The 19,767-nt window shown below is 49.1% G+C and overlaps 1 protein-coding gene across 3 annotated transcripts in view; it reads right to left on the bottom strand.

Annotated features, from left to right (window-relative positions):
* Nucleotides 1-1,261: 1,261 nt before the first annotated feature.
* The window catches only part of ctnna1 (catenin (cadherin-associated protein), alpha 1), a 110,947-nt gene continuing 92,441 nt past the window's right edge, over nucleotides 1,262-19,767 (bottom strand). For all 3 annotated transcript variants that reach the window (XM_017484893.3, XM_017484892.3, XM_017484894.3), the window contains exons 16-18: nucleotides 18,729-18,834; nucleotides 5,127-5,261; nucleotides 1,262-3,232 (exon numbers count right to left, since the gene is read on the bottom strand). In XM_017484893.3, coding sequence (XP_017340382.1) covers nucleotides 2,942-3,232; nucleotides 5,127-5,261; nucleotides 18,729-18,834 — 532 coding nt within the window. In that variant the 3' untranslated portion in view covers nucleotides 1,262-2,941. The remainder of the gene's footprint in view (nucleotides 3,233-5,126; nucleotides 5,262-18,728; nucleotides 18,835-19,767) is intronic.

Below are 19,767 nucleotides of genomic sequence, written 5' to 3'. Positions count from 1 at the left end.
GATAAAAATAAAAACCTCTCTCTGGGTGTACGGACCCCACCGTCCTCAACCACGGCGCGCACTCAGCCACGCACAAAGTCATGTATTATTTATAAACACTTATTTTATAGGCTTTAACGCAGATCCTCTGAGGAGAGGAAAATCGACCGGTTTAATTTCCTCTCAACGCCCAAACGTGGGTAATTTCACTCGCACTTCCGAGAGATTTTCGCGAGTTGTTTTCGGATCGATTCGTCTAATATTTGTTGTGCGCGTCTTATCAAAACTCTCTACCTCGAGAGGACTACTTAAACCTCGAGACGTTGCGAAATATTCCGACGGCAAGTTATTCTACTGGTTCAGTGCTCTCGTTCCTTGAGGCGCACAGAACGAGTGCGGCGTCAACAAGTTCCCGGGGGGGTACGTGAAGAACCATCGGCTCCGCGACGTGGCCAAGACCGAGGAAGCGCCAGTGGACTACAAGAGGAAGCGGACCACAACGCGACCGTCGGTCGGGGAGGTGAGCTGGTCGGTATCTACTTATACCTCGGCGTCCATCTTGACGAGCCGGACCGGAAGACCCACTCCGAGGCCGCGTTTACGCCCACGTCCCGCTCCGACACCGCATTCTTCCGTTTTATATACGTTTACCCTGATTTTTGTTTCATTCTGAACGGTGAATTACTTCGAGTGAACTCTCGGTGCAGCTGTAAAAGATGACGAATAAAGCGATCAATCTACTACTCTCGCGCTCTCTCAAAAAATAAAAGACGTACAAAAAAAACAAAAGGAGTCTGTTTTGTGACTACGGGTTCCGGGGAAGGATTTCCCTGCCTCGCTAACGAGCAGAACCGTATTTAATGAATAAGCGCGTCGCAGGGAACGGATTAAGCGTGAGGGAAGAAGAACATGAAGTGGACGGCCGGACTCCGTCCCGTTCACTCGACGCGGTTTCGTTCGCGGAGCCGCCGGCCCGCGCGTCTGGAGAAGCGACGTCTCGAGAACGAGCGGCTGAAGGTTTGTAGGATTTACACGGAAGCATCGTCGTAAGCGGCAGAGGAACCGATCGGACCCTGGCATCGAGCCAATCGGGGCGAAGAAAAAAATAAATAATAAAAAAAAAATCACAGCAAGGTGAAAGGTCTGAAATGGTTTTCAGTAGTAAGGAAAGGACTAAGACTTGTGTGCATCCCAGTCGTCACGGTTACCGTCACGTACTTAAAAACGGACAATTTAAATATATAAAAAATGTTCAATATAAAAATAAACAAAACGGGACAGATTGCCATTGAATATAGTTTATTATTTTGTTTTAATTAAAGAAGATACAACCTGTATGACAAAAAAAAATAAATCAAATGATCAAATTTGTTCACAGCAAAGCAGGAACACTAACGCGTATAGGTGTGTAGTGTGTGTGTAGTGTGTGTGTATATATAAAAAAAGCAACTCGAAACCAATCCGATCGAAGCGTAAAGACGCAGAACGTTATTTTAATCAAGTTGCAAATGGAATTTAAGCACAGACTAATCGCACGTCCTTTAACCTTCTCTCGAGTCACTTCTACTCAAACCGCACAAATATTCCTTTATTTCATTACAGACGCGCTCGGGCGCGGCAGACGCTTTCCCCTTCGCCGCTTTCGCCGATGTGAAAACTCCTCTCCCTCCGTGTTGCGGTGTTGACCCCGGTCACACGCTTCGAGCGAGATGCTATATCCCCCACCGTCGCGAGAAATGAAGTCGAGACGAGGATATTACTCATTAGAAACAATAACACCGTAAACAAAGCCAGAACTGAGCATTAGAGTCAAAGCCACAGGGAGAGATTTAGGTTTCGTTATGCGTTTAATACACTGAGAAGCTCGATGCATCGGTGTGCGCACGTGTGCGTGTGCGTGTGTGTGTGTGTGTGTGTGTGAGGGGGATGCTGATGGGTAGAGCGGTGATTCGGAGGCCAATTTCTAAGTGGATGCAGTCGTTTAAGATCGACGGTGCTCGGTGGCTCTCGGGGATCGACTTCGACCTCGCTCGAGCGTTCGTGGCGGTTTTTGTCGGCGAGGAAAAGAACGACGCTCCGGAATTTAAACAACGGTCAAAAAAAACGACAGGTCGGGAGGAAACGGAGTAAAAACGCGCACGGTTAAAGTTCTAGCGTAAGCGACGATTTCAGGTCGATTTTTAAAAAATCCGGCACATATACCGATGTTTCATAAGCTCCTTAATGTTTTTAAATCGACGGTTAATATAAAACTATTCGCAAGAGAGAGAAAAAAAACCCCCCCGCGAGTTAGAAACACAGGACACTTTGGTCTGGAAAGTAAGAACCCGTCCGGTCGAGAGCAGGCCGCCGGGACGCTCTGGAATTATCGCATGTGATTAAGTGAGTAAGGCAATATGAGCTTGCATAGATCTGAGACTAGAAACAGTTAGAAGGCTCGAAATATCAAAGAACGCCAGAGCGGAACTAAGTGTGTGTATATATATATAAAAAAAAAAAATGAATAAAAACATTTGAACAAATTAGGAAAATAATCAGTACACAATAGAAGGTTTAAGAAGTTCCCTCATCCGTTTTTTTTGTTTTTTTTTCCTTCCTCCTCGTACCTGCGTGAAAGGCGAGACTGGCGTATAAGCGTACGGAGACGATCGTGTGGAATAAATAGACGCAGGAGGAAGCGGGTCTGTGGGGTTCTAACGCAGAGGAATGATCTGTGGAATAAAAAAGCAGCCCACACGGATGAATCTACAGCAGTGGTTTAACGCGAGCCGTCCTGCACGGCTTTGACACGCCTCAGTCGGCTCATTACCCGAGTGGGGGTGTGGGAATGAGATGAATCAGGTGTGTGTGTGTGAGAGAGAGAGAGAGAGAGAGAGAGAGAGAGAGTGTGAGTTATATCAAATTTTCCATATCTGAGCACAGTGCGGGTCAGGACTGCGCGAGTACGGGGTTACGGTGCTGCTTAGATGCTATCCATGGCCTTGAATTCGCTCAGAGCCTGCACCGGGTTGATGTGCTTCTTCTGAGACGATCTCTTCACCCTGTTGGTCTGGCCGTCGTCCTGCTTCTCACGCTTCACCAGAGGCTTCTTCTCGGGAGCCTTCATCTTCCAGGAGATGGCCGGCATGTTGAGGTTCTGCATGCCCTGGGACTTCTGGTACTTGGTGGAGGCCACGTACGAGGCCTTCACGGTGGACACCACGGCATTCATCAGGTTCTTGGCTGCTTGGATCAGAGACATGGCGCTGTCCAGCTGCAGGATGGAACGAGAAGGAGGTTAAGAGGAGTTCAGCTTTTTAAACAAAAATTTAAGTTCAGAATTGTTTTTTTTTTGTTTGTTTTTTTTTTTTTACACCGGCAATAAAACCATCCACACTTCACTTACAGGAACCGCTGGAATATTTATAAAGATTTAATCTCATAGACCAAAACCATGTAGAAACCCGATCCATCATCATCATCATCATCAGGCAGACCGAACCTCAACACATTACTACGTCACGTTTCCTCAACGCCATCATCTCACTCTGGTCACACATTTATCAGCATTACTGCACTATTTGGCCTTCAGTGCTACAACACACACACACACACACACACACACACACACACCATCTGAAATCACGCACCGTGACGGTACGTACTGAATCCCATACAGTACCTACTGCACGGCTGTTGAAACAGTACGTACTAGTCAGTATGTGTGTGTAGCATGAATACAATCCCGGACATACTACGTCCGCCATGTTGGCATGGTCACGTGACCTACGTCAGGGTTCCATGGCAACGCCCCCCCCAAATCGCATTAACATTTGACCGAGGCCCCCCCTTTCGCAAAACACATTAAAAATACAGATTTCTGAATATCCCCCTTTTTTTCTTTTTTATTAATAATTACATCTTTACATTACATTAGGAATTGATCGTGTGTGTGTGTGTGTGTGTGTGTGTGTGTGTGTGTGTGTGTGGTTGTCTGAGTGAGAATTTATTTTTCATACCAAATTGCTGAGGCCCCCCGGGTGCCCGCGGGCGCCCCCTACCTTGATCCCGACGTCATCAAAAACACAGGGACCTCCAGGTTAAAAACAAGCGCACTAACGACGAAACGCACATCAGGAAAGCGAACCGAATTAGTGATGTGACGTGGGCGGGGTTAACGGGCCGAGGTAATTCCGTTGCCGTTAGCGCGGACGGTTAAGGCGTGATGGAGATCGCGCGGACGGTTTAAAACGCTGTGACGGACGCGAACCTTTAACGGGTTAACAATTCATTCAGGTATTGTGAAACTAGTCCCGCGGGTGAGACGGGACCGTACGAGGGGTATTTCCCCGGCAGTAGATTCACGGCTACAGTAAAAAGCTCAGAGCGGAGAAGGTGAGCTGGCGTGAATAAACGCCGTGTTGTGCTGTGACTCTTTCAGGACGCGGTGTGTGTGTGTGTGTAATAACAGGATCGAGGGCATTGAATCTAATTGGGGTCATTAAACATGAAAAGGCAGGTCCGCAGGCAATAACGGCATAACCGGACTAATAATGGCCGTGTGATGTTTAATTTAGCACAGTCGAGAAGGTGAGCTGATTATTATACGGCAGGATGTCCTCTACGGAAAACATGGAGCGTCAGACGCAGAACCTTCACCTGCTGCTAAACAATCGGTGATGAACGGCGGTCGCGTAGACGCCACGGTGTGCCAAGCTTACTTACGCCGAAAACGAAGAGTCGACAGACTACGCCGGAGATGGAGGGAAGGTGCAGGAGGTTTAACAGACGCGTGTGCGTCAGGCTAACCAGCGCCGGAGCGCGTATCGCCTTCGCTAACATCCAGCCATTTCAACCCAGACGCCGAGCGTCAGATCCAATCGGAGACCGATAAAGAGAACGGCTAATCTCATTAAATGAAGAAGACATGACATTTACAATGTGCGTTGAAAAATGTTAACTAATTAAGAGGGTTCTTCTGGTCAGGTCCTGAAATAATAATAATAATAATAATAATAATAATGGTTTTTAGTTTTTCAGCGACATTTTTAACAGCATCATGAAAAGAAGAACGTATACGACGTGGCAGGATTGGAGAAAGCTTGGTCGGTGCAGAAGATGAAAACTTTAAATGATGTAAATTCATTCGTTCATGTATTAAGACTCACCCCGGACACGACGAGCTCTCCGCCCAGGTTCTGCACTTCGGCCTTCACCTTGCTGCAGATGTTGAGCTGGTGGCAGTAGAGAGCGATACGCTGCAGGTAGGCCAACAGGTCCTGCTTACACGTCGAGTCGGGACACTGCGAGAGAGAGAGAGAGAGAGAGAGAGAGAGAGAGGGAGAGATGGAAAGAGAAAGAGGGAGAGAGAGAAAATAATAGAGAAAGAAAGAGAGATGGAGAGAGAGAGAGAGGGAGAGAGAGAAAGTAATAGAGAAAGAAAGATTGAGAGATGGAGAGAAAGAAAGGAAGAGAGAAAGAGTAATGGAGAAAAAGAAAGAGAGAGATGGAGAGAGAGAAAGTAATAGAAAAAAGAAAGAGATGGAGAGAGAAAGAGAGGGAGAGAGAGAAAGTAATAGAAAGAGAGAGAGAAAGTAATAGAGAAAGAAAGAGATGGAGAGAGAGAGAAAGTAATGGAGAAAGAAAGAAATAGAGATGCAAAGAGAGAAAGAAAGAGAGATGGAGAGAAAGGTAGAGAAAGGAATAGCGAAAGAGAAATAGAGAGAAAGAAAGAGAGAGAGGGGGAGAGAGAAAGAGAGAGAGAGGGGGAGAGAGAGAGAGATCAGATAGTGCTCTGTGTAGAGATTTATGAGCGGTGAGTTCAGGCGTGATCGGCACACTTCGCTCCACGGTCATGATCCCGACTCCCTTTACTCCTTGGGGGGAGGGGGAGGGGGAGGGGGAGCGGGGGCGGGAACAATCTGATGAAACCAAGAACAAAAGCTAAAAAGTAACGAGTTTACCAAACAGGACAGAACGGGAAGAACGGCGCTCTTTCCACCGCGAGATAAACATCTAATGCCTAAAATCACATGCAAGTCAAACGCCACGTCTTCCGTTACATCCGATCTCGGGATCCTGTGAACAAACGGCTTTTCTTGCCGGCAGACAGAGAAGTGTTAGAAAAGCCATTTTCGTGACGGCGGAGGACTACACAAAGCCGAGAGCGCGACGCAGAGGTGCCAATTTACCGCTGACAGCGTGTCGTCTGTCTGAGAGCAGCGGCGTAGCGGCGTGTCCGCGTGCACCGCCACACACGCGCCACGCTCGCGTTCCGCCCGGGTCTCGAGTCTGTAGATTACAGCTTCACGCTTCTACACGCCGTCAGCACTCGGGGAGCGTTCCGGGTTTGGACGGAGGAACGCACTTTCACCACGGGTCCATCTGCACAGGAGATGAAGTCCTTCCTGGAGTACACGCGTCACTTCCGATACACAGACCCCTCCGGACCCCGGCACTGCGACGGCACGGCCAACGCGGGGGTTTGTACCAACACACTGAACGCACGAGGGTTCCAGAAACACCAAGAGGAAAAATAATAAGTTACATACCGCAGTTTAAACTACAAGTAGTGCGCAAAGACACTTCTCTGGGTGCAAAGAAACGTAAACACCCAAGTTACATAATAAAAATCAATAAATTATTTAAAAAAGAGAGAGAGAGAGAGAGAGAGAGAGAGAACATGAATAGTGAGAGAAAGACAGAAATATGGAGGGAGAGAGAGAGAGAGAGAGAGAACATGAATAGTGAGAGAAAGACAGATAGGGAGAGAGAGAGAGAGAGAGAGAGAGAGAGAGAGAGAACATGAATAGTGAGAGAAAGACAGAAATATGGAGGGAGAGAGAGAGAGAGAGAGAGAACATGAATAGTGAGAGAAAGACAGATAGGGAGAGAGAGAGAGAGAGAGAGAGAGAGAGAGAGAGAGAGAGAGAGAACATGAATAGTGAGAGAAAGACATATGGAGAGAGAGAGAGAGAGAGAGAGAGAGAGAGAGAGAACATGAATAGTGAGAGAAAGACAGATATGGAGAGAGAGAGAGATCAAGAAAAAGACCGAGCTTCTCGGAGAAAAAACAGGAATAGAATGAGAGAGAGAGAAGGACAGAAAGAAAGACAGATAAAGAGAGTGAGAAAGCAAGAGAGCAGAAAAAGATGGAGAGAACATGAATAGCATGAGAGACAGAAAGAGAGACCGAGTATAGAGGGAGAGATGAGAGATTTTTCTCTCGTTTTTACACTACCCTTCCCTTGTACATACTTTGGCAATATAAAATGTACAACTGTGAAGGAGAGAAAAACAAAGGGAGAGAAAGGGAGAACGACACAGAGAGAGAAAGACGAGGGGTGAGACACACGGACGGGCAGAAAGAACGAGCGAGCGAGAGCGAGAGCACGGGAGCGAGAGCACGGGAGCGAGAGCACGGGAGCGAGAGCTCTTACACTGCCAGCACTGGCACGGGACCGTTTTACTTCTGTTGGCTGTTAATAATAAAAACTTGCCAAGACGCTTGAGGCTTTACATCGCAAACTCCACCAACACCGAGACGTGTGCACACTCACCTCAACCGCTCGCAAACACCAGCAACACACCACAGTTATATACGTGCAGCTGGAGCTGGTGTGAACGCGCACGCGGGGCCGAGTCCCTGCGTCTAAAATACAAGCACGTGAAGAGAACGGTCGGGACTCGGCACGCGGACGAACACCACGCGCAGGACGGAGCGGTTACGAAGACGCGAGTAGCGAGGCTGGGGCCGATTTCCTTTCGGCGACAGGTGTACCATGTGATCGCACGGACGGACACGCCCCCTACAGGAGGCTTAATGCACCAACGCCGAACACGACGCACCTACACAATATGTTGTTTCTTTGTGCTTAGCGCGGTGTGTGTTTCCAGCACGACCGGACGAGTCCGACACCGACGTACGCCGGGAACGTAGCTCACGCGTACAGCGGGCGCGTGTGCGGGCCATGACGTGCGCTCAATGATTACCGTACGCTCTGCGTCGAGTTCACGCGACACTTTTGCGGCCGATGTAACGTCCGTCGCATGTGCAACGCTACCGACTAGACGTCACACGAGTCATCCATCACGTCAATAAAGCAGAGTTATTCGCCCGCGAGGTTTCCTTTCGCACCGGGTCACGAACTGAAGTGATGCGTCGTGGTGTCCGTGAAGCCGGTCTGAACGCGAGGCCGCTCGGAAAAACGCACACGCTCGAGTTGAACGGTCCCCGTGAGGACGGACGATTTCCTCCGCAGGAGGAAGCCGGGCCTCGAGAGTGCCGTTACGTCGTGTTTGATCGGCCTGCGCACGCCGTCTCCTCTCACGAGCTTCGTTTGTTTCGCCGTCAGTTCAAACAGCATTAGCAGGAAAGCCCAAATTATATCAGTCGTCCTGCCGCCTTCTCGTCCAGGAGCCAGAGGTCATTGCGGAGTCGGAGAAAGATCCAGAGAGATCAGAAGAGAGAACAGGAGGAGGAGGAGGAGGGTATAAAGATAGAGAGGAGTTAGCAGAAAAACAGCCGTGCGCTAAACTGTACACTGCTCAGCATGCTAATGAGACACGCGGCTCGTGCTGAAAGCGTCGCTTGTGCACAACAGGAAACCCCGCACTGCCACGACCTCACACGCACCGTGACGCCACGACGAGACGTTACGTTACATACAAGAGAACGGCTCTGCGGCGTCAGATTATAAAACCCCCCCGGACCAAAGAGACGGAGCAATTTCGGCATTCTTCTTACTGCTGCTCCCGCGTTTCTGGCTCTTTCGCCACTGCGGTATTTTACAGTCTCCGGTCCGCGTCTAGAAACACACCCGTCAGGACGCTTCTAGCCAGCTGGAGAAAGGCTTCGAACAGTACGCTTCCTCGTGCAGTACACTACAGCGAGCGCAAGAAGATCCACGTCCCACACGAGTCTCATGAAGGCCTCAGTTAAGAACGGGAATAGTAGTTCGAGAAACGTGACGGGCAAGTCGCCGTCTCGCCGCACAGACGAACGTGAACACTAACGCCATTTCAGAATGGAGCTGCGCCACGGCGCCGAGCGCCGGGAGGCCGTCCGCACGGACGGCTTCAAAAACCGAAGAGGAGATAAATAAAAACAAATTAGATCAAACAAATAATCAACAACATTAAGAGAGTCCAATCTAGCCTAGCAAACGAGTAAACTGAATTTATACTTTATTATATAAGTCAAGAATTGAAAATATCTTCGAAGAAAGGTTTGGGATCTTGCAGTAGGTTCTGTTAAACTTGAAGCCGAAATAAACAAAGATAAATAAAGTGTTTGTCGTCCTGCTGTAGGATCCAATCAGTTTTAAGCCTAAATAAATAAACGAATGAATGAATAAATAAATGAAACATGAAACCAAGTAAATAAAACTTCTAAAATCTTGCTTGAGCTTTTAAGTCACTTTAAAGTTATGAGTAAATAAATAGGCAGGTGATTGATAAATAAATAAATAAATAAATAAATAAAACACAGGCAAAACAAACAAACAAGAAAAATCTAAATCAAAAAATCCTTTAGGGAGATTTGTTGCTGGGATTCCAATCTAGCATCTGATCGGTTTCTAGTTGTAATGAAAGACTGGATAAAATGCAGAAGGGGACAGCAGTCCGTCTAATCCGACTGAAGCGACACGTTTATCTGATCCCACCGTGACCCCGGAGATAACGGAAGAAACGGATTTTCACACACACGATACGCCGCGTCCACACACAGCATGACGATTATGAATGCGAGAGTGGAGAAGGAAAAGAAAACCTGTGCTTGTGGAGCAGTGTAAACAAACGCACCGCCACCGACTGCTGCATCTACTGCCGCATCACCTCGTTCACTTCACACCATCACTGTGACCAAGCACAAACCAATCCCATAATGCACCGGCCGCAGAGTCAATCCTGGCGAATCTCAGCGTAATAATCAGTGCTGACTGCCTCATTAACTTGTTTGATGAAGTTGCAGAGAACTGTTTTTAGAAACCGTTAAAACGATAGCGGTCGGTTATCATCTAGACCCCCCCCCCCTCTCCCCCCCTCACAGACGCACACGGTTCTCCTCCGAGAACTTGTGAAGTTCTCACGCGTTTACGATCGTTTCCCCTCCAACTCTCCTGCAGACGCTGCTCTTCAGACGTCAGGGAAGAGACACGCTTCACCCCACCCACCTCGTTCGGTTTTCCCGATGCTCTCGTGAGCAGAGACCTCCAGCGAGCCCGGCGCTCGGGAAGGAGATACGACAGCTGCCGGAGTAAAGGAAGACATTTCCCGTCGCGCCGTGGCGTTAAAAACTTCCTGCTGTAGAATGAGTGAGAAGGTCGCAGTGCATCGGTGTAAATGCCACGCGGCGTGATGAACTGCGGCTCGGACGGCGGAGGGGCGACACCGCTACACTGACCTTCAGCACACACACACACCCTAAATTCACCATCTACTTATTACCATCATCCTCCCCATGGTCATTACATTCATGGTCTACGCAACGCTTCGGGACAGTGATGAGAGATGAAGCGTCGTAATAGATTCATTTGTTTATTCTGGCCTAAAGGCCAACACCACACTGGATTAAGCGTTATTAGATGCGCATCGGAAAAACGCCTCACGCACATTCCCGTCTCAATCAAGTCCATCCTTCATTCTGCGCTCCAATTCTTTTTTTACTCCCGCGCACGAGTGCGCTACGAACCACACGGAGACGTCGTCACGGCGCGCCGTATCGTTTCATACCGCGGCGGCTGCCGAACACTCCATTCTGACCGAGCGCTTCTCGCTCCGGCGCGTCACCGTCTCTATAGAGACGGCTCGTTCACGCGGACTGGCACGGAGAACGCGCTATATAAAGCGTGTGAAAGCCTGCGTGATCGCCGATGTCCAGACCTTGTTCTGTAAGATGTTTGTTTAGCATTTATGGGCGGAGCCGCCGCTGAAAAATCGTCACGGAACGTCCAGAAACGACCTCCACGGCATGAGACGCACCTACAAAGTCGATTTGAGAACACATCCAAATAGGGGTAACTGTTGGCGAATCGCCGCGGTATAAGATTTGTACGTGATAGAAGTTTCTAGTTTCCATGGGAGCGGTTTCGAGACCCCCGATATGTTCACCCAGACAGAACCAACAGACGGCGCGGCGACTGAAATCGACGTTGTGTCGGTACCGGAGCCAAATTAAATATCGGCTAATAACTGGAAGTTAAATGTCAGGAGATTGGCATAAGGAGAGAGGAAACTTTTAATTATGTAGAACATGAGATTTCTTTCATTCTTAATCCCCCCCCCCCCCCCCAATCCACCCCGAGTACGAAGGCGAGCCAGATACCGACTTTGATCTTCATAAAGGAGAGGAAACGCGCTCAGCGAAAAAACCCCGTCTGATAGCTGTGCGGTGGTGATGAGGTGAAGACGCACAGAGCCGGCACCGTGACTGGTCTGCTCACCTAAGACGAGTGTGTGTGTGTGTGTGTATTAAAAAAAGAGCAAGACAGTATAGGGTGTTTGCACACTCCATCTTATCTTTCTTCACACCTCTCTCTCACACACACACACACACACCCCGAGGCCCACTTCAGACTTGGTATTAACACGGTCACGGGAGATCGGATCACAAGTAGATGGCGCTAAATACAGGTGCGGACAGCGTGACGTTATAAATCTTCAGAGGTGGCTAGAGTCGAGTAGCCAAAAACTGTACGAGCAGAAACACTTAAGAATAACCCAGTACAGGTAGACGTTTTAATTATTACCCGAACACGAGGAGGCACGCGTCAGCCTTCGCCCACCCCGGTCGATAGCTGTTGCATCATGGGTAGAGCCGGGTGGGAATTCGCAGCTGTCCAAAATGAGGAGGAAAAAATATAATCTAATCTAGAATCTCTCTCATTTTGCTGTGATGGTCTTTCCGTTTGGATCTTAAAACACGGGGTAAAGCTTGGAGCAGACGCAGACTGTGTGTGTGTGTGTGTGTGTGTGTGTGTGTGTGTGTGAGAGACAGGATGTACTCGCTGGTAGTTTCACAGACCGTATATGTGCTATATATAAAAAGCTCAAGTGCACAAGCAAGCAGAAAGCATGCAAATAAACCTCCATACATGAGCATCAAGACCCTGTTGGCTGGACACGGGCTGATTATCTCTCACACACACACACACACACACACACGCACACATGGTATTTGACGGTATATTCGAGGCTCCAGTGGTCACGCTCATTAGAGCGGTGTTAGTGAGGGATTGGTTTTGAAATCCTCTCACCTGAGCACACACACCCAGGCTCTCTCGACACAGAGGGACTCGGTTTACACACGCGGCGCGCGTTTTTTACGTTCACGCGGCGCGCGTTGTAGCGTTCGCACGGCCGCTGCCTTTCCGTTTCGAGACGCCATTAAATCCTGCGGAAACGGCGCTCAGCCAGCTTTGGAATAAGCGATACCGAGAGTCCGGCCATTTCATCAGGGAACCAGGTTCATTATAAATAGACAGACAGTGGGGCTCTGGCGAGTGTTTTGGCGAGTGTTTTGGGGGTCTGGGTTTGAAGTGACGGATTTGGTAGCCCCGGTGGTGAAGAAACGCGACCGCGGAAGACTCCCCGTGCGTGAGCAGTGATGACACCGAGTCTGTAGAACACAGAATCCACAACCGTTAACTCGACAGACAAATGATAAATAAATAAATCTGTAATCGACGGTTCGTTTACAAAAAAAAGCAGCCATTAATATAGGAAAGTGTTTTGAGAAAAAAAAAAAAAAAAAAAGAAATTAGCTACAGATGAATTTTTAATCGAGAGGTTTTTGATGTAAGAGGAGCGAACGGAGCATCACTTTATGTAGCTAATGCGTTTTATATTACGTTGAAATGGCTCTCGGATTTGGCGCGGCTAAACATAAAGCCATCACGGACCATGAAAATCAATCAGGGGGGCATTTGGAACAGAGCGATAATCCCCGAGCGTTTACTCCGGACAATTACCCCACACCCGTCACTGTGAAGAGACGAGACGCCGGAGCTGATCCGTTACACTGTTAAACAGCTCGATCTGACGGACTGGATGAGAGAAATGCTAGTGCATTATACACACAGTGACGTACACTAGTATTGGCACCCTCGGTTAATCTGAGCAAAGGCGGCTGTGAAGTATTTGTCCATCGTTGAACCTTTCCATCTTCTGTTAAAAAAAAAAAATTTAAAAAAAACCTCACTAGAATCCTCTGCTCTCATGGAGAAACATCTGCAAACACAACACACGTTTATCCCCCCAAAAATCTCAGTTAAATATCGGTGTGCAACAATTATTGGCACCCTTTCAGTCAGTACTTTGTGCTAGCGCGCTTTGCCGAGATGACAGCTCAGAGTCTTCTCCTATAACGCTGATGAGGTTGGAGAATACATGGCGAGGGATCTGAGAGCGTTCCTCCGTACAGAATCTCTCCAGATCCTTCACACTTCGAGGTCCACGCTGGTGGAGTCTCCTCTTCAGTTCACCCCACAGGTGTTCTATGGGGTTCAGGTCAGGGGACTGTGATGGTCAGGGCAGGAGCTTGATGTTGTGGTGCGTAAACCATTCCTGCGTTGATTTCGATGCATGTTTTGATATTTGTGCGTACAGGTACATCTCAAAAAAATGTGAATAATTGTGGAAAAGTAACTGAATTCAAAAAGTCGAACTTTCATACGTTCTAGATTTATCACACAGGAAGTGAAATCTCTCAAGCCGGGTTTTGATCTCGATCGTGGCTCAAAAATCCAGTTGTTCAACAGTGGACCGAGAATTTTACGCTAGTGATGGAACGACCGTTTATCGCCGCTATGGCGCGAGTGAAAACGGGAACGGACATTAACCGTGACTACAAACGGAAAAGAAAAGCTTTCGCGAATAAAATAAACCGGCAGGTCCGCGTCACCGATCACGTCTCTCGAGAAGCACACGGGACGCGTCGCGTTTCTTACTTGACGACGCGGTCGGTTCATACGTCCGGCGTTAAAGTGTGCAAAGACGGTCCGGATCGGTTTCTCACCTGCGCTCTGGTCGGATTAAGACGGATAGCAGACGGAGGCGCGGAAGGTCGGAGACAAAACTGAGACTACAGTTAAGCAGACAGGCTAATAGGAATCCCCATTCCCACACGTCCACACCAGCTTTCCTGATAACTCGCACAGAATCCATCAGCCTCCGAAACGCCATCCATCCTGGGGTCCCTGTACACCCCGGCCAGCGTGCTGATGGATGACGAGCTAGCCTGGGTGCTGATTTAGGTGTGAGCGAGTGCAGGAAAACTGCAGCGATGCTTCCTATTAATAAACCCTGCATCATTCCTACGGCATCCACGCCGCTGTGTTTTCCCCCTCCGCCAGAGTCCTGACGGTAAACTCAAACCCTCCCTCGTTACAGAGGAGAAATGCAGAGGATCTCTGGCAGATAGGCTACTTCTAGAGGAGAGGAGAGGAGAGATCTCCTTGCTCTCTCATGAGATATACGAGAAACGGACACGGGCGTGCGCCTTACAGATGAACCGATGCGTGATCAACGTTAACTCGTCTATCATTTAAAACGATATCATCTCTGTGGCGTTAATAAAAAAATCCAACATGGCTGCCCGTCTGGTTAAAAAGTGTGTAACGTGCTGGAGCTGAACGATCTCAGTGGCTGCGAGGGCATCGGAAGATGCTCGGATACTTTCACCTCGTCACGCTGCGCTGATCCGACGCCGATTGCGCGACTATGCGCTAGTGGCCTGTGTAGTTGTAGCCCTGTGTGTGTGTGTGTGTGTGTGTGTGTGGGAGCAGGAGGAGATCATTCATAGGGCAAGCAACGGATCGCACATTTACATGGTAAGCCTCGATTAGGCAGCGTTATTTGTTTGGCAGCGTGTTCAGAGGGAATTTATTCCAGCCGCAGCGTGTAACTCGTAAATTGTTAATAAACTGCAGAGCGGACCTTTCATACGGCGCCGACCTGAATCCTGGTGTTCACCCCTTCATCCTGCTTCAACACTCGTTTAACTTTCCACTGAGCGGCGTCCCACATCCTGAGAGACAGACTGCGGGGGGAGGGGGGGGGATGGGGGGGGTAATTGTTCATCACTGACTGTACAGGATTGCGTAAAGAAAATGATAATGTCATGTGATTAATTAAGCTGTTTAATTAAAGACGAACTACTTACGAATTACTAGTACACCGCTACGAATGCCCTGTGTGTGTGTGTGTGTGTGTGTGTGCGCGCATGTGTCTCGGGTGATTGACTGATTTTGATGTAAGACGGTGGAAATGCATAAATAATGAACGCAGCTTTGCTTTACACAGCACCTGTGTTTCAGCTCACACACACACACACACACACGCATTTCTAGGAAACACACAACCTGAACATCTGCCTCATTCAACACACACACACCGCAAATTAACCCCGATTCACACCTCCATCTCTCTCTCCGACTGCCTGTCCTGCTGTCTCGCTCACTCCGTCTCCATCTGTCCATCCACGCTGCGGTCTCGGTTCCTCGCCGTCTCCGTCCCTCTCTGAACTTCCGTCTCTCTCTCTCTCTCTCTCCATCCTTCCTTCCTTCTTCAGTCTAGCAGGCCTTCCCTTGTCCTTCTATCCAGCTCCCGTCCTTCTCTCTCTCTCTCTCTCCCCCCATGTGTCCATCTCTCTCTGTTCTTCTGTCCATCCACCGGTGTCTGTCTTTTTATCAGTCGGTCCTTCTCTCTCACTGTCTATTTGTCTGTCTCCCTCTCCACTCATCCATCGTCACTGTGTCTTCCGCACGCTCTCCCCTTCCATCACTGTCTCTCTCTCTCTCTCTCTGTGTGTGTGTGTGCGCACATGTCTATGTCCCTCTTTCTTTCTCTCTACCTCCGTCTCATGATACCAGTGTCTCACTGTCTACTGGTTTGTTGGTCTCTGGATCAGTCCGCCTCGGTGTCTCTCTCCTCTCATCCGTTTCAGTCTCTCTGAATGTCCATCGCTCCACACACACACCTCTATTCAGTGTATTAGTGAGACTATACCTCAAACACACACACACACACACACACTCTCTCTCTCTCCGACTTGAGGCTGCACATGAGGCGGAGTGTGCATCAGAGGCCCGCTCATTACGCTAGATGATATGGAAGCGCACGCGTGTGTGTGTGTGTGTGTGTGTGTGTGTGTGTGTGTGTGTGTGTAAGAACGCTGCAGATGTTCCACTGCATGGGTAATTAGCAGATCTGGTTTCACAGTGAACGGGATGAAGCTGTAGGGTTGAGTATTCATGATGTGTACAGTATGGAACAAACGGAGGAGTCCACACTGAGGAAGATAAACACTCGCTCTGGAGTTTATACACGTAACCGCACACGTGAAAACATGACGTGTGAGACGCGTGTTTCAATATGACCTTCAACGAGTGGTACTGAATGTATGAGAGGAAGGTGTGTGTGTGTGTGTGTGTGTGTGTGTGTGTGTGCGCGCTTTAACTCTATCCAAGCAGCAGGAAACATGTTCTCTTCATCCGTCAACCCATCCATCTCTCTATCCATCTCTCTATCCATCCACGCACCTGTCCATCTATAGAGCTCCATCTCTCCATCCATTCATCTTTCGATCTCTCATCCATAAATCCTTCTACCTCTCCATCCACTCATCTATCCACCCCTCCATCCTTCCACCTCTCCATCCACTCATCTATCCACCCCTCCATCCTTCCACCTCTCCATCCACTCATCTATCCACCTCTCTCCATCCATTCATCCTTCCACCTCTCCATCCATTCATCCTTCTACCTCTCCATCCATTCATCCTTCCAGCTCTCCATCCATTCATCCTTCTACCTCTCCATCCACTCATCTATCCACCTCTCCATCCATTCATCCTTCCACCTCTCCATCCACTCATCTATCCACCTCTCTCCATCCATTCATCCTTCCACCTCTCTCCATCCATTCATCCTTCCACCTCTCCATCCACCTCTCTCCATCCACTCATCTATCCACCTCTCTCCATCCATTCATCTATCCACCTCTCCATCCACTCATCTATGCACCTCTCCATCCACTCATCTATCCACCTCTCTCCATCCATTCATCCTTCCACCTCTCCATCCATTCATCCTTCTACCTCTCCATCCATTCATCCTTCCAGCTCTCCATCCATTCATCCTTCTACCTCTCCATCCACTCATCTATCCACCTCTCCATCCATTCATCCTTCCACCTCTCCATCCATTCATCTATCCACCTCTCTCCATCCATTCATCCTTCCACCTCTCCATCCACCTCTCTCCATCCACTCATCTATCCACCTCTCTCCATCCATTCATCTATCCACCTCTCCATCCACTCATCTATGCACCTCTCCATCCACTCATCTATCCACCTCTCCATCCATCCATCCATCCACCTCTCTCATTCCACTCATCTATCCACCTCTCTCCATCCAACTCTCCATCCACTCATCTATCCACCTCTCTCCATCCATTCATCTATCCACCTCTCCATCCATTCATCCTTCCACCTCTCCATCCATTCATCTATCCACCTCTCCATCCATTCATCCTTCTACCTCTCCATCCATCTCTCTATCCAATCATCTACCTCCCTCTCTTCAGTCATCCATCTCTCCATCGATACATTCAATAAGTTCTCTTTTTCAAACCTTCCATCCACCCCTTCCTCTCAACCCCTATCCATGAATCATCTCTCTCTATCCCTCTCTCCCCCCTTTCAACCTCTCTTTACTGCAAAAGTAGAGAGAGTTTCAAATCTTCAGACAGCACAAGTTGTGTTTGTGCTGTGATCGACATTCATTTAACATCACGACATTCATACATTTTTCAAAACTATTCCTCAACGCGCATACGTTCCCTAGTCAGGAAAACGAGCGGCGTTACAACCCGGTTCCCAGACCCGAGTACGAACCCGGAGCTTTCCTCCGCTGGTGACGTACAGACCACCGATTGCTCATCTGCAACATGAGCAATCCGCAGTGTAAGAACTGCGGGAGCAGAGCATCAGAGCGTCCTCTGACCGACACCACCTCCTCGCCGTCTCCGCACAGACGGTACGCTCGGTAAGGTCTTAAACGCGGGTGTGTTAGAGCGTGCACGCGTGCGTAGGTGGTTCAATGAATGGACGTGTAGGTGTACACATATACGTGCGAGCGTGGGATGGCAGGCCAGGCTGTTATGTCAATAAATCTGTGTGCGTGCGTGGGATGACGTGCATCAATTAGAGATGCTGCATGATGAGGTTTTAATTCAAGGGACACAAAGATGCAGAGAGATGATTGGAGTTAAACGCACTCCTCACGCACCGACGGCAGCGCCCGATTCGACGCTCTCCCGAGACGCAGATTATAATATCCACCGAGAGCCTCGGCGCTACACGCCCCATCTAATACTCCCATCCTAGTTTTCTTTTTAAAAGCCTCTTCTAGGAGACCATAACGCACTGTAATGTAATGGGATGATTTATAGCGTTCGGATAGTTAAGAAGAGACGTGACGGAACACGCCGGGGTCCTCTGAGGATCGGCACGGACGCGGCTCGCCTCGTTTCCCCGTAATGAGAAAAGTTTACCACGTACAAACTCGCTTGTGACGGAGGTATAAGTGCTGAACTCCTGCAAGAAAACACACACTGGTGTTAGGGCGTGGCCGTGACGGCCTGCGGGAGGATGGATACGTGAAAACACCGCAAGTGTACGCCGGTCAGCACATTCGCACTTAAAACGTCCAAACACGCCGGACGATCGGATCGTCGTCGTGCGTTCGACTCGGACTGTACACTCACTTGATCGGCGATGGTACGTCCCAGCTTGTCCATTCTAGACCCGGCCTCGGCGATCTTCTTAGCGGCGCTGATGACGTCCGAGGTGTTCTTCAGCGGCCCTTTTCCTCTGAGAAACACACACACACACACACACACACAGTCAGTACATTTCACATCAACCCATGTCAGTACTCTGTGACTGGTCGGTGTGAGAGTTTCCGTCCTCCTGATTATAGCGCAATTTTGTATTCTTGGAACACTGAGCTGAGAATGAAGGGAGGAAACCCCCCCCCCCCCCCAAAAAAAAAACAAAAAACAAAACAAAAACGGAGGGAGTGTTGTGAGAGTGACACACACAGGGCCAGATGGCACATCCTCCCAGTCACTCCCTCCCTCCCTCCCTCCCTCTCCTGAGCAGTCTCGTTCACTTCCTGGGGTCACTGCCCAGCTCTGCATGTCCGAGTGCTCGGCTCCGCCCACTCCTACAACACTGCCATGAGCCGATCCATTACCTGCCAGCTCCGATAAGGGAGCAGAGGGCAAATTTGGCAAAGCGGTGCAACCTGGGCCACTCTCTAAATAAATAAATAAATAAATAAATAAATAAATAAATAAAACACATTCGAGAGCAGACGGAAGAGCTTCCTCTTACGGACGCGTTACGGAGCCTGGAGATGATCAGAAGATAAACACCACCATCGGACTTGAGAGAAGGCCAGAGCGCGCGGAGACGCACAGCTCCGATCGTAATTACGCCGTCTGATCAAACGCTCCCGACTGTATTTTTAAATCGCCACGGCTGAACCGCTCTCGTCAGGCTGCAGGCCGTTTGGGTCACACTAACTAACACACATATTTACTCCGTTAAGCTGACTTCGCGTCTCTCGGGGGGACGAACGAGTGGAGCGGCGAGCTCTCGGGTATTCGGGGGAATGATTCAGTGGAATGATTCAGTGGAACGATTCGGTGGAACGATTCGGTGACTCGCAGGTTCTTCCTTCATGTCCGACAGCCTCCCGGTAACAGCCTGTGAAGACTCTGCTGGAAAAGCAGTCGCCCC

This window comes from Ictalurus punctatus, chromosome 14 (genome assembly GCF_001660625.3).
Source record: "Ictalurus punctatus breed USDA103 chromosome 14, Coco_2.0, whole genome shotgun sequence".
Taxonomy (NCBI): Eukaryota; Metazoa; Chordata; class Actinopteri; order Siluriformes; family Ictaluridae; genus Ictalurus; species Ictalurus punctatus.
This window is presented reverse-complemented; position numbering and strand designations above follow the sequence as displayed.